The sequence below is a fragment of the Pseudophryne corroboree genome, chromosome 2 (assembly GCF_028390025.1).
Source record: "Pseudophryne corroboree isolate aPseCor3 chromosome 2, aPseCor3.hap2, whole genome shotgun sequence".
Classification (NCBI taxonomy): Eukaryota; Metazoa; Chordata; class Amphibia; order Anura; family Myobatrachidae; genus Pseudophryne; species Pseudophryne corroboree.
Window position 1 is genome coordinate 169786173 of NC_086445.1, and position 14313 is coordinate 169800485.

Genomic DNA, 14313 nt, shown 5'->3' on the forward strand with positions numbered 1-14313 from the left:
CTGACATCTGAACAGCAGTACCTGGATATTTTGCTACACTATTGCACAGGGCCAAACTGCAGAGAGATGTGGTCATTCAGCGACCAATTTCAGGGCATATTCTTTGTGATTGGCCACAAAACCTCGAGCTAGAAGCATGACTGCTGCATGGACGGTGTATAAGGGTCACGCTAGTACTTTTCTATAACGTGTTACAGTGCACATAGGGGGAATTCAATTAGCCACAATAAATTACAGTAGGCTAATTGATCCTCTGGGGCTATCCAATTAGCCCCGTAGCCAGGAGGTAACAGGGATTTTAATTCACCAGCCCCCCATACCAGATAACTAGCGGTTTAACGGGTGCCACAGTCCTGTTAACATACGTATCCGTGAACTTTACATAGATTCTGTGTTTTACCCTAGTTAACCAGTGTTAATGCCTGTTAACACTGTCCTTTTTAACGGACAGTCACAAGGCTATCTGGCCAAAAAGGGAGTACAATTGACTAGCCACAGGCATTAAAGCCCAGGGGCTACCTCCCTTTTTCGCCTGTGAAAACTTTTCACTGACAACTGAATTCCTCCCATAGTTATAGGTGCACATAGTTACAGGTGATGTTACAACTGCTACAGACTAACTTACTATAACTGCGAATTGATGATGTGGCCACCATTGGTCTAGGAGCATGTACAGTCTAATGCACTTCCTGCCAGGTCAGGCTATTTCTACTTGCTGCCCAGAGTAAAGACCACATTAAAAGTGAGAGGAATAGGTAGTTAGTAAGGTGGAAAAGAACACATATTCGAGTGTTCTGCCAAGAATTATAGGTAATCACATGAGGCCATTTACCACATACTTTCCTAATTTGTTGCTGTTCTTTCCCTGTAAATGAATTATAGGGGAAATATATCAAATCTTTTAAATAGCTAGTATTTTTTTAAATACATTCTTTAAAATGATAGCTAGAAGCTGGGTGGTTGCTATGAGCGACTACATTTCCCCAGTAGTCTGTTATTTTATCTTAGGAGGAAAGCGGTGTGGAAGGCTGAGTTCTGGAATAAAGAGCGTTTCATCACTACATATACAGCCGTTCTGTTGTCACTGGAAGCTTGTGAGCAGCTCACAAAGGCCCCGGAAATGATGAGCTCCCGCAGAGCCAGTGATATCGAGCACACATTGCCTGCAGTACTGTTACAACCATTAACAATTGAACATTTGGAAAGTAGGATATATTTCATGTACAAAGACTAGCTATACAAATATATATTATAAAACAATAATTCTCCGAAGGACGTTTATTTACTATATTTACACCTACATTATAACAGTTGTGTAATGAGTTTAAATGAACTTTAATCTACTAATCTCCCATTCTAAGTAATAAACTATGCTGGCAACCAATAAAACAGTGCAGCAGAGCTACCTTATCAATAGAGTGTAAACATATGTACATACTTATTAAGGTGACGTGGTTTCTCAAAGAAAAAGATAAGTACATAGTAGTGCATGCACCAGCAAAGTATTTCAAAATATGATCATCTACATGCTTTGTTTAGCAGAGCCTTTCTGGTGGAAGGTTTACAAAACCCACGTCTGATGGTCAGTGTTGTATTGAAACCCACGTCTGATGGCCAGTGTACAATGTGAACCCACGTCTGATGGCCAGTGTACAATGCGAACCCACGTCTGATGGCCAGTGTTGTATACAAATCCACGTCTGATGGCCAGTGTACAATGCGAACCCATGTCCGATGGCCAGTGGGGTCTGGGACTAAAGGTCGACACTACTTAGGTTGACACCAGTTGGTCGACACACCTTAGGTCGACACCAGAAATAGGTCAACACAGACAAAAGGTCAAAATGGAAAAAGGTTGACTTGAGTTTTTTGGTGTCGTTTTCTTCGTAAAGTGACGGGGAACCCCAATTAGTGCGCTCGGCACAGGTTATCGTTCCCAATTGTAGTCCACGTGGATCGTAATGTATGAAAAAATTCAAAACGGAGGCCTGATTGGTGGTGGCAGCTTGGCCTGAGATACTCCCGGTTGCCCGACCTGTCGTCTGCCCCTGGAGCTCCTTCACGATCAGTGGCCTCTCGTAGGGCCCGGACGGATCACCGCTGTGGATGCGGCCTGGTGAGAGGAGGTGCATCCATCCACTGCCCTAATGCCTTACTCAGGCCTTCCATCACCCTGATTGAATGCACAGTCGGTCTCTACCAACATCCATCCTTGGATTACCATTATTGTATTTCTCTGACGTCCTAGTGGATGCTGGGAACTCCGTAAGGACCATGGGGAATAGCGGGCTCCGAAGGAGGCTGGGCACTCTAGAAAGATTTATGACTACCTGGTGTGCACTGGCTCCTCCCACTATGACCCTCCTCCAAGCCTCCGTTAGATCTTGTGCCCGGCCGAGGTTGGATGCACACTAGGGGCTCTCCTGAGCCTCTAGAAAGAAAGTATAGAATTCGGTTTTTTATTTTCAGTGAGACCTGCTGGCAACAGGCTCACTGCAGCGAGGGACTAAGGGGAGAAGAAGCGAACTCGCCTGCTTGCAGCCGGATTGGGCTTCTTAGGCTACTGGACACCATTAGCTCCAGAGGGATCGACCGCAGGCCCAGTCCTTGGTGTTCGGTCCCGGAGCCGCGCCGCCGTCCCCCTTACAGAGCCAGAAGCAAGAAGAGGTCCGGAAAATCGGCGGCAGAAGACATCAGTCTTCACCATGGTAGCGCACAGCACTGCAGCTGTGTGCCATTGCTCCTCATGCACACTTCACACTCCGGTCACTGAGGGTGCAGGGCGCTTGGGGGGGGGGCGCCCTGAGCAGCAATAAAAACACCTTGGCTGGCAAAAATACCACAATATATAGCCCCAGAGGCTATATATGTGGTAAATACCCCTGCCAGAATCCAGAAAAAAGCGGGAGAATAGGCCGCGGAAAAGGGGCGGAGCTATCTCCCTCAGACACACTGGCGCCATTTTCTCTTCACAGTGCAACTGGAAGAAAGCTCCCCAGGCTCTCCCCTGTAGTTTTCAGGCTCAAAGGGTTAAAAAGAGAGGGGGGGCACTAAATTTAGGCGCAATATTGTATATACAAGCAGCTATGGGGGAAAATTCACTCAGTTATAGTGTTAATCCCCACATTATATAGCGCTCTGGTGTGTGCTGGCATACTCTCTCTCTGTCTCCCCAAAGGGCTTTGTGGGTCCTGTCCTCAGTCAGAGCATTCCCTGTGTGTGTGCGGTGTGTCGGTACAGCTGTGTCGACATGTTTGAGGAGGAGGCTTATATAGTGACGGAGCAGATGCCGATAAATGTGATGTCGCCCCCTGTGGGGCCGACACCAGAGTGGATGGTTAGGTAAAAGGTATTAACCGACAGTGTCAACTCCTTACATAAAAGGGTGGATGACGTAACAGCTGTGGGACAGCCGGCTTCTCAGCCCGTGCCTGCCCAGGCGTCTCAAAGGCCATCAGGGGCTCAAAAACGCCCGCTCATTCAGATGGCAGACACAGATGTCGACACGGAGTCTGACTCCAGTGTCGACAAGGTTGAGACATATACACAATCCACTAGGAACATCCGTGACTTGATCCCGGCAATAAAAAATGTGTTACACATTTCTGACATTAACCTCTAAAAATGGGTTTTTATGTTTGGGGAGAAAAAGCAGGCAGTGTTTTGTTCCCCCATCAGATGAATGAATGAAGTGTGTGAAAAGCGTGGGTTCCCCCTGATAAGAAACTGGTAATTTCTAAAAAGTTACTGATGGCGTACCTTTTCCCGCCAGAGGATAAGTTACGCTGGGAGATATCCCCTAGGGTGGATAAGGCGCTCACACGGTTGTCAAAATAGGTTTGGCACTGCCGTTTTAGGAACGGCCACTTTGAAGGTACCTGTTGATAAAAAGCAGGAGGCTATCCTGAAGTCTGTATTTACACACTCAGGTACTAGACTGAAACCTGCAGAGCGTGCTGCTGCAGCGTGGTCGGTGACCCTGTCAAACATACTAGTTTGCTAACATGAGAACATATTAAAGACGTCGTCTTATATATGAGGGATGCACAGAGGGATATTTTGCCGGCTGGCATCCAAAATGAATATAATGTCCATTCTGTCAGGAGGGTATTAGAGACCTGTCACTGGACAGGTGATGCTGACCTTAAAAGGCGCATAGAGATTCTGCCTTATAAGGGTGAGGAATTATTTGGGGATGGTCTCTGGGACCTCGTATCCGCAGCAACAGCTGGGAAGAAATATTTTTACCTCAATTTTCCTCACAGACTAAGAAAGCACTGTATTATCAGGTACAGTCCTTTCGGCTTCAGAAAAGCAAGCGGGTCAAAGGCGCTTCCTTTCTGTACAGAGACAAGGGAAGAGGGAAAAAGCTGCACCAGTCAGCCTGTTCCCAGAATCATAATTCTTCTCTCGCTTCCTCTGAGTCCACAGCATGACGCGGGGGCTCCACAGGTGTAGCCAGGTACGGTGGGGGGCCGTCTCAAAAATTTCAGCGATCAGTGGGCTCGCTCACAGGTGGATCCCTGTTTCATTCAAGTAGTATTTCAGGGGTACAAGCTGGAATTCGATATGTCTTCCCCCCGCCGTTTCCTCAAATATGCCTTGCCGACAACTCCCTCAGGCAGGGAGGCTATGCTAGAGGCAATTAATAAGCTGTATTCCCAGCAGGTAATACTTAAGGTGCCCCTACTCCAACAAGGACGGGGTTACTATTCCACACGGTTTGGGGTACCGAAACCGCATGGTTCGGTGTGACCCTTTTTTATATTTAAAATCCTTGAACACATACATAAAAAATTCAAGTTCAAGATGGAATCGCTCAGGGCGGTTATTGCAAGCCTGGACGAGGGGGATTACATGGTATCCCGGGACATCAAGGATGCTTACCTGCATGTCCCTATTTACTATCCTCGCCAGGAGTACCTCAGATTGTGGTACAGGATTACCATTACCAAGTCCAGACTCTGCCGTTTGGACTGTACATGGCACCGAGGGTGTTACCATAGTAATGGCCGGAATGATGATACTCCTTCGAAAAGGGGAGTTTTTAATTATCCCGTACTTGGACAATCTCCTTATAAGGGCGAGGTCCAAGGAGCAGTTGCTAGTCGGGGTAGCACTATTTTGGAAAGTGCTACAACAGCACGGTTGGATTCTAAACAGTCCAGAGTCACAGCTGGTTCCTACGACACGTCTACTGTTCCTGGGGATGGTTCTGGACACAGACCAGAAATAAGTGTTTCTCCAGGAGGAGAAAGCCAAGGAGCTGTCATCTCTAGTCAGAGACCTCCTGAAGCCAAAACAGTTATCGGTGCATCATTGCACGCGAGTCCTGGGAAAAATGATAGCTTCCTACGAAGCAATCCCATTTGGCAGGTTCCATGCAAGAACTTTTCAGGGGGACCTGTTAGACAAGTGGTCCGGGTCGCATCTTCAGATGCATTAGGCTGATAACCCTGTCTCCAAGGACCAGGGTATCTCTACTGTAGTGGCTGCAGAGTGCCCATCTTCAAGAGGGCCGCAGGTTCGACATACAGGACTAGGTCCTAGTGACCATGGATGCCAGCCTTTGAGGCTGGGGGGCAGTCACACAGGGAAGAACCTTCCAGGGACTTTGGTCAAGTCAGGTGACTTCCCTACATAAATATTCTGGAACAGAGGGCCATTTACAATGCCCTGAGTCAGGCAAGGCCTCTGCTTCAAAACCAGCCGGTCCTGATCCAATCAGGCAACATCACGGCAGTCGCCCATGTAAACCAACAGGGCGGCACAAGAAGCAGGATGGCGATGGCAGAAGCCACAAGGATTCTCCGATGGGCGGAAAATCATGTGTTAGCACTGTCAGCAGTGTTCATTCCCGGAGTGGACAACTGGGAAGCAGATCTTCTCAGCAGACACAACTTCCACCCGAGAGTGTGGGGACTTCATCCAGAAGTCTTCCAAAGGATTGTACACCATTGGGAAAGGCCACAGGTGGACATGAAGGCGTCCCGCCTCAACAAAAAGCTATAAAAGATATTGCGCCAGGTCAAGGGACCTTCAGGCGATAGCTGTGGACGCTCTGGTAACACCGTGGGTGTACCAGTCGGTTTATGTGTTCCCCCCTCTGCCTCTCATACCAAAGGTACTGAGAATAATAAGAAGGCGAGGAGTAAGAACGATACTCGTGGTTCCGGATTGGCCAAGAAGAGCCTGGTACCCAGAACTTCAAGAAACTATATATCAGAGGACCCATGGCCTCTGCCGCTCAGACAGGACCTGCTGCAGCAGGGGCCCTGTCTGTTCCAAGACTTACCGCGGCTACGTTTTGATGGCATGGCGGTTGAACGCCGGATCCTAAAGGAAAAGGGCATTCCGGAGGAAGTCATTCCTACGCTGATTCAAGCCAGGAAAGATGTTACTGCAAAACATTATCACTGCATATGGCGGAAATATGTTGCTTGGTGTGAGGCCAAAAAAGGCCCCAACAGAGGAATTTCAACTAGGTCGATTTCTGCATTTCCTACAAGCAGGAGTGTCTATGGGCCTAAAATTAGGCTCCATTAAGATACAGATCTCGGCTCTGTCGATTTTCTTCCAGAAAGAATTAGCTTCAGTACCTGAAGTTCAGACATTGTAAAAGGAGTGCTGCATATTCAGCCCCCAGTTGTGCCTCCAGTGGCACCTTGGGATCTCAACGTGGTGTTGAGTTTCTTAAAATCACATTGGTTTGAACCACTAAAAACCGTGGATCTAAAATATCTCACGTTGAAAGTGGTCATGTTATTGGCCTTGGTTTCGGCCAGGCGTGTATCAGAATTGGCGGCTTTGTCATATAAAAGTCCTTATCTGATTTTCCATATGGATAGGGCAGAATTGAGGACTCGTCCCCAGTTTCTCCTTAAGGTGGTATCAGTTTTTCACTTGAACCAACCTATTGTGGTGCCTGCGGCTGCTAGGGACTTGGAGGATTCCAAGTTACTGGACGTAGTCAGGGCCTTGAAAAATTATGTTTCCAGGACGGCTAGAGTCAGGAAAATTGACTCGCTATTTATCCTGTATGCACCCAACAGGCTGGGTGCTCTTGCTTCTAAGCAGACTATCGCTCGCTGGATCTGTGACACGATTCAGCAGGCGCATTCTGCGGCTGGACTGCCACATCCTAAATCAGTGAAAGCCCATTCCACAGGGAAGGTGGGCTCATCTTGGGCGGCTGCCCGAGGGGTCTCGGCTTTACAACTTTGCCGAGCTGTTACTTGGTCAGGGGCAAACACGTTTGCAAAATTCTACAAATTTGATACCCTGGCTGAGGAGGACCTTGAGTTCTCTCATTCGGTGCTGCAGAGTCATCCGCACTCTCCCGCCCGTTTGGGAGCTTTGGTATAATCCCCATGGTCCTTACGGAGTTCCCAGCATCCACTAGGACGTCAGAGAAAATAAGATTTTACTCACCGGTAAATCTATTTCTCGTAGTCCGTAGTGGATGCTGGGCGCCCATCCCAAGTGCGGATTGTCTGCAATACTTGTAAATAGTTATTGCTAACTAAAGTGTTATTGTTGAGCCATCTGTTGAGAGGCTCAGTTGTTTTCATACTGTCAAACTGGATATAGTATCACGAGTTGTACGGTGTGATTGGTGTGGCTGGTATGAGTCTTACCCGGGATTCAAAATCCTTCCTTATTATGTCAGCTCGTCCGGGCACAGTGTCCTAACTGAGGCTTGGAGGAGGGTCATAGTGGGAGGAGCCAGTGCACACCAGGTAGTCATAAATCTTTCTAGAGTGCCCAGCCTCCTTCGGAGCCCGCTATTCCCCATGGTCCTTACGGAGTTCCCAGCATCCACTACGGACTACGAGAAATAGATTTACCGGTGAGTAAAATCTTATTTTTTGGCTGATATATCAGATGCTGGCTAGCCTCCTGGCTTTGTTGGCTCTGCCAATGCCGACCTACTAAGCATATTCTCTCCTACCCTTCTTCATTATTGACAGAATGTATTGATAGCACTACTGACAGTGGAGCCTTCGTCTTTCTACTTCATGTAACCGGGAACCCTTAGCTGCTATCTCTGTGTCTTATTATGCCTTCAAAATGGAACAAACCCTCTAAACCGGTCTCGCAGCTCTCATTCTTCAAGTCGTCCCCACAACCCCCTCGTCCTAAAACTACTGGGACCCACACTGCTGATCCAGTTTTCTATACCCATGGCGGCCACCCCCTCAGCGTCTGCTGCCGCTTCGGCTTTGGAGAAAGTCTGTGGGTACTATGAAGCTACTTTTATCCCGCTTCAAAGAGGACGTTGCAGCCGAATTTCATACCACCTTACTGGCATGTCCACAATCCACATAGACGACCTTGGTGGTCGCACTAACCATCTGAAAACTAAAATGGAGGAATTTGTTGGATCACATAATGGCCTCATAGACTCTCATGACGCACTTGAAGCAGAGGTGAGGTTCTTACGAGACAAGGTTACGGATTTGGAAGACAGATCACGACGTAGTAACCTCAGATTGCGTGGGGTCCCTGAGTCTGTGTCGCACAGTAGTTTGCATGATTTCACAGTGGCATTATTCAGGTCTCTTTTGCCTGAAGCCTCCTCTGCGGATTTGCTTATTGATCGGATTCATCGGTTGCCCAAAGCTAGAGCGGCCCCTGATAGTGCCCCTAGAGATGCCCTGATGAAGATGCATTATTTTCACATTAAGGAGTCTTTATTGAAAGCGGCCAGGCTGACGTCTGACACATCTACGGCCCTTGGGGAACTTCAACTCTTTGGGGACCTGGCTGCAGCGACTCTACTAAAACGGCGATCGTTTTATCACATCGCTTCTGCACTCCGAAAGGCTAATATCCCCTATCGCTGGGGTTTCCCTACTAAATTGTTGGTCTCCCGTGAAGGTTCCACGGTTTCCATTTCTAATACAGATGAGGGAGTGAAACTGTTTAACTCATGAAACATTGCTGGCTCTACTTCAGGTGTGCCCCCCCCCCCCCCCCCCCCTTCCCCACCCACCAGCGACTCCAGCTGGACTGGTCCACGGTGGGATAGTGGCTATTCTCTCTGGATTTTGCAGTATTTAAGTTCATTTTTCTTTTTCTGTGTGTCTCTGGTTCGGTTTATCCAGTGACTCTCAAGGTATAGTTGTCTTGTTTTTTTTGTATACCCACAACTTTTTCAATAATTGCCCATGCCCATCTCCTCTCGCTTTTTTTGTGGAGCATTTGATAGGCTCCACTGGGATTATTTACATGCTACTTTACGACGATTTTGGATTTGCAGATAGGATACTTAACTCTATTCTAGCTTTGTACTCCTCGCTGTCGGCTTCGGTTTTCACCAATGGTTGTACATCTTCTAAGTTTGATATTACCAACGGTACTCGCCAATGTTGTCCCCTACCACCTTTGATTTTTGCTTTAGTTGTTGAGCCTCTGGCTGAGCGAATTAGGTCTTTGGACTTGATTGTTGTACCTGTTATAGGAGAGCTGCCCCATACGGCCTGTCTATTTGCTGATGACATTTTGTTATGCCTTCTGGAGCCTGAATCGTCTCTCCCACACTTACACTCTGTCCTAGACTCTTATGCGGAAATATCCTATTATAATCTGAATACCACAAAGACTGAGGCCCTCCCTCTGAATATCTCTGGCAGCATTCTTAAGCATCTGAAGGATAAATATAAATGTGTGTGGCAAATTAGATCGCTTAAGTATCTGGGAGTTAATATCTCTAGAGAGGAGGATTTATTAGGATGCAACTACGACCCGCTCTTTCGAGCGTTTGAAATGCTCACTAAAGAATGGATGATGCAAGAAGTCTCATGGGTGGGTCGGGTGGCAGTTGCGAAGATGGTTCTTTTACCAAAACTGATGTACCTCTTCCATACTATCCCCAGGCCTTACCCTAAAGTTGTTTGTAATAAATGTAATCTACTATTATCTAATTATGTATGGGGGTGAGTGAAACCAAAAATAACAAGAACCACTTTAACTGCTTCAAAGTGTACAGGAGGGGTGGCATATCCTGATTTGGAAAATACCACTGCATGTTTACTTAGGTAAGCCAGGGACTGGTTCACACAGGGCACGCTTAAACCGTGGGTGGCTATAGAGCAGAGTGCTGTGCTTCCCTTCTCTTTACCGAACTTTGGTTGCCCACTCACTTAGTTCTTTCAAGAGTTGCTGATTGTAAGGCTGTACGAAGTGACGTTGTCAGCTTGGCAATCTGTGATTTCATCTATTCCCACTGTCGCTCTACCCTCGCCACAGTTGTCTCTTCGTGCTATAGCCCATATGATCCCTTACCTACAATTGGCTACATGGCAGGATTTAGGCCTCTTAACTTTACAGGATGTCATCTTAGAGGGTGAATTAGTCCCCTTTTCGCTCCTACAAACGAAATTCCACATACCTAAACAAGACTTTTACAAATACCTCCAACTCCGTCATTGACTTCATAGCTGCCTTCCCAAACGTCCCCACCACATAGGGCTCCCTAAAATTTTGATGTCTCTTCTTGCGTCTTGATCCAGTAGAGGTGGTACCAATACCTGATTATGGGTTCAGGAAGAGGGGTGTTCTCCTCACAGATTAAATGGGAAAAAGACCTTCCTAATGTATTTACAGAAGATATTTGGAATGCCATATTTCATTCCTGTTTTAAGATCTCCAAATGTGTAAATCATCCCAAAATGTACTATAAATTGATTCATAGAGTGTATTTTACACCGGATCGATTGCATAGGATTTGGCCTGATGTCTCTTCTAGCTGATGGAGGTATTGCGGGATGGTAGGAGATATCCTACATATCTTCTGGTTGTGTCCGGTGATACAGCCACTCTGGCGGGAGGTGTTTCTTCTTATTTCCAATGTATTGGGAGTGATTATACTGGCTGACCCCCTCTTAGCACTCTTCCACTTCTATCCCGGTGAGATGTCTAGTTGTGATAGATACCTTCTGGGACATATTCTAATAGCCCCTAAGGCCTATATTGCCCAAATGTGGAAGTCTGCCGTACTTCCTACTACATTGATGATTGAAAACAAGGTCCATCAACATTTTGTTTTTGAAACAGCAGACTGTAAATATTCTTCACGGGCTTCTTCTATTCACATGAAATGGCACAAGTGGATTTTGTATAACGAGAGATCAGGCCAATCCTTTATCTATAGTGCGCCTGTTGACCTATCTGTGTTGGGGTCTCCCAGGTCAGATGTGAATCCGAATCGTAAAAATTGAAGACTTCTTTATTGATTAACTTACTGTTTCCTAACTCTGTTGATGTAATATTCTATACCTGATGTTCCTTCCCTTCCCTGTCTCTTTATTATTCCTCCCTCCCCCCCCCCCCCTTTTTTTCTGGTTTGTATTCTGCTATTTGTGTAAAACTTCAATAAAAATGTAATATTAAAAGAAAAAGTTCAAGAAATGGAAAAGATTGTGAAAAAATCACGTCGACCTTTTTCCATGTCTACCTATTTATGGTGTCGACCATTTGGTGTTGACCTAATTGGTGTCGACTTGGGAGTCCGGATACCTGGCCAGTGTTATATACAAACCCACGTCTGATGGCCAGTGTACAATGCGAACCCACGTCTGATGGTCAGTGTTATATACAAACCCACGTCTGATGGCTGGTGTACAATGTGAACCCACGTCTGATGGCCAGTGTACAATGCCAACCCACGTGTGATGGCCGGTGTACAATGCCAACCCACGACTGATGGCCAGTGTTATATACAAACCCACGACTGATGGCCAGTGTACAATGCGAACCCACGTCTGATGGCCAGTGTACAGTGTGAACTCACGAGTCCAATAATGGTGCCTAATATCCAAGGCATATTGCTATGCTGCTGGCTAATATGCAAAACAGTCCCAAATCATAGTACCCAATATACAAAATAGACCACAAATCTTGGGTTAGTGTACCATTCTCTCCCCATTTTATACCGCATCTATTACCTTTCCTGCTACTCAACAGCCCTTCAGCCATCAGTTCAGGATCCCTGTCACTGTATAATTTCTGAATTCTTTTTACTTCTGTACTTCTAATACAGTAAGCAGTTAGTATTATAGTCTTTATGACTTTTCTTCTACTGTGGGTGTATTTATGTCTTGTGCATCTTTTTCTTTTAGGTATGAATCCCCTCAAGTGGCTTTGCATTGTGGGATAATGCTTCGGGAATGTGTCCGTCATGAACCGCTGGCCAAAACCGTCCTTTACTCTGAACAGTTTGGGGACTTCTTTAAATATGTAGAGATGTCAACATTCGACATAGCTTCGGATGCCTTTGCTACATTTAAGGTAAATTATTTAATACTCTGTTCAGTGTTTATGCAATTTAAAATAGAACTCCTACCAAGTTTATTTTTCTTCCTTTGTCATTACAAGGCTAGATTTCTCAGAAGTTATTTTTGTAGTCCAAACTGAAATACAAAACTCTGTATAAAAAGGACCATCCAAGACACAAGATGGTTATTAATACAGTATTGATGCATTTTTAGGTTAGGAATATAATGGTTCATGTATATAATGGTGTTGGCAGCTTAGCATGTATGTATGTTTGTAAGCATGATTTTCAGGGATTCCGGATTAGCCTACTGTATGTCATCTCTTTAAAGTAATATTATGACAGATTAGGTTTCCCTGCCATATTATTGACCAGCAGATTGTTATATTTATTCTTTTATTGTATTACTGAAAAGCATTTTTTCCCTGAACTTGAGCTGATGTATTGGACTTTGTTGGCCGTGGTTTGGGCTGTTACAATAAATTTCAAGCTTAGTGTAAGGACTCTTGGGAACATTAGCCAAATTCTCACTTGGATGATGACCATTCAGTAAAATTGTTAGAAAATAAATTGTAAGATTTTCTATCGTCCCTCTGTTTGATTGCAAATATATTTAAATTGGGGCAGCCTTGCTCTGTTTTTAGTAGTGTGTATGGGGGGGTAATTCAGACTGCAGCGATCGCAGTCTGAATTCTTTTGTGGGCACACTGCGCACTCGGGGAGCCCAGTGAGATGCTAACAGCATCTCTGGGCTGCTATCGTCTCTGCCTGATTGAAAGGCGTAGGCGGGGCGGGAAGGGGTGTGCCAACAGCGTTAGAACGCCGTTCTTTTGTGGGCACACTGCGCACCCGGGGAGCCCAGTGAGATGCTAACAGCATCTCTGGGCTGCTATCGTCTTTGCCTGATTGAAAGGCGTAGGCGGGGCGGGAAGGGGTGTGCCAACAGCGTTAGAACGCCATTAGCGGGGCGAGGTCCGGACAACGCAGGCGTGTCAACACCATTGTGGGGGCGGGCCACGGTGGCTGTGTGTGTTGCGACCCAGGACACGGTGGGTAGCCCCCTGCCAGCACGCAGGAAAGGAGCGAGATACTCGCTGGGTGCAAATGCATCGCTGCCGTGCAATGCTTTTGCACCCAGGGGGGGGGGGGGAGGATGGGGGGGCGAGCCAGACATGCGAGGCGGACTAGCCCTGTGCTGAGCGTACCCCCACATGTCTAATTAAATGATTGTAGATGTGCTAAATTTCGGTCAGATCTGAATTACACCCTCAGTCCAGGATTATGCAACACGTGTATTTGCCGCCACATGTAAACTACAGAGTCCCCATAAATTACCAATAAATTCATTTCTATCTGCCTGCAATCCTAATCTGTGCCTTTGAGCGATTACCATCGGGATGCATTCGCATGCATAGACTGATAACATTGTCTGCATGCATCCAACATCCCCACAGCGTCCACCTCTGAATCAGGGCCTTTTATCTGTTGTGGGGGCTATTTTTCCCCTTATATAGAGGTGCTGAAGACCAGCGCCTGATTCAGATGTGGACGAAGCTGCTATTAGTAATGTCTACATGGAATCAGCATTGATAGCACAAATATGGTAATGCAGCGGAGGGCATCACACCTCCTGCATGCATTACTGATCCGAGCTACATCCTTATGATCTGCGACATCATCGACCAGCTGTGTGACCCATGGGCTTGTGCAAGCCGGCCGCAGCAGATGCAAAAAAGAGGCCAGGAAATCTCCATCAGAGGACAGAGATCCTGGCTTCACACCTCCCAACAACACTGGCAGCACGCCCCCGTTTGGGGAAACAGATGCTGTCGTGGCCCCCTCCCCGTCCCAAACTGCATCAGTTACTGACAGTCTGATGCTGTGCTGCATCGCAGACCCGTACTGCATATGGGTAGTATGGGTCTGGCACATGTGCAAAGTACAAATAATTGGTACTTTGACATGAGACACCTCCAACCACATCTGAACTTTTTTTCAAAATGTTCATTATGTAGATTAACTTGTCATAGAAAACT

At 46.5% G+C, this 14313-nt stretch overlaps 1 protein-coding gene across 1 annotated transcript in view; it reads left to right on the top strand.

Annotated features, from left to right (window-relative positions):
* CAB39L (calcium binding protein 39 like) overlaps positions 1-14313 on the top strand; it is a 131863-nt gene that overhangs the window by 47455 nt on the left and 70095 nt on the right. The window contains exon 5 of the mRNA XM_063951994.1: positions 12123-12291. Coding sequence (XP_063808064.1) covers positions 12123-12291 — 169 coding nt within the window. The remainder of the gene's footprint in view (positions 1-12122; positions 12292-14313) is intronic.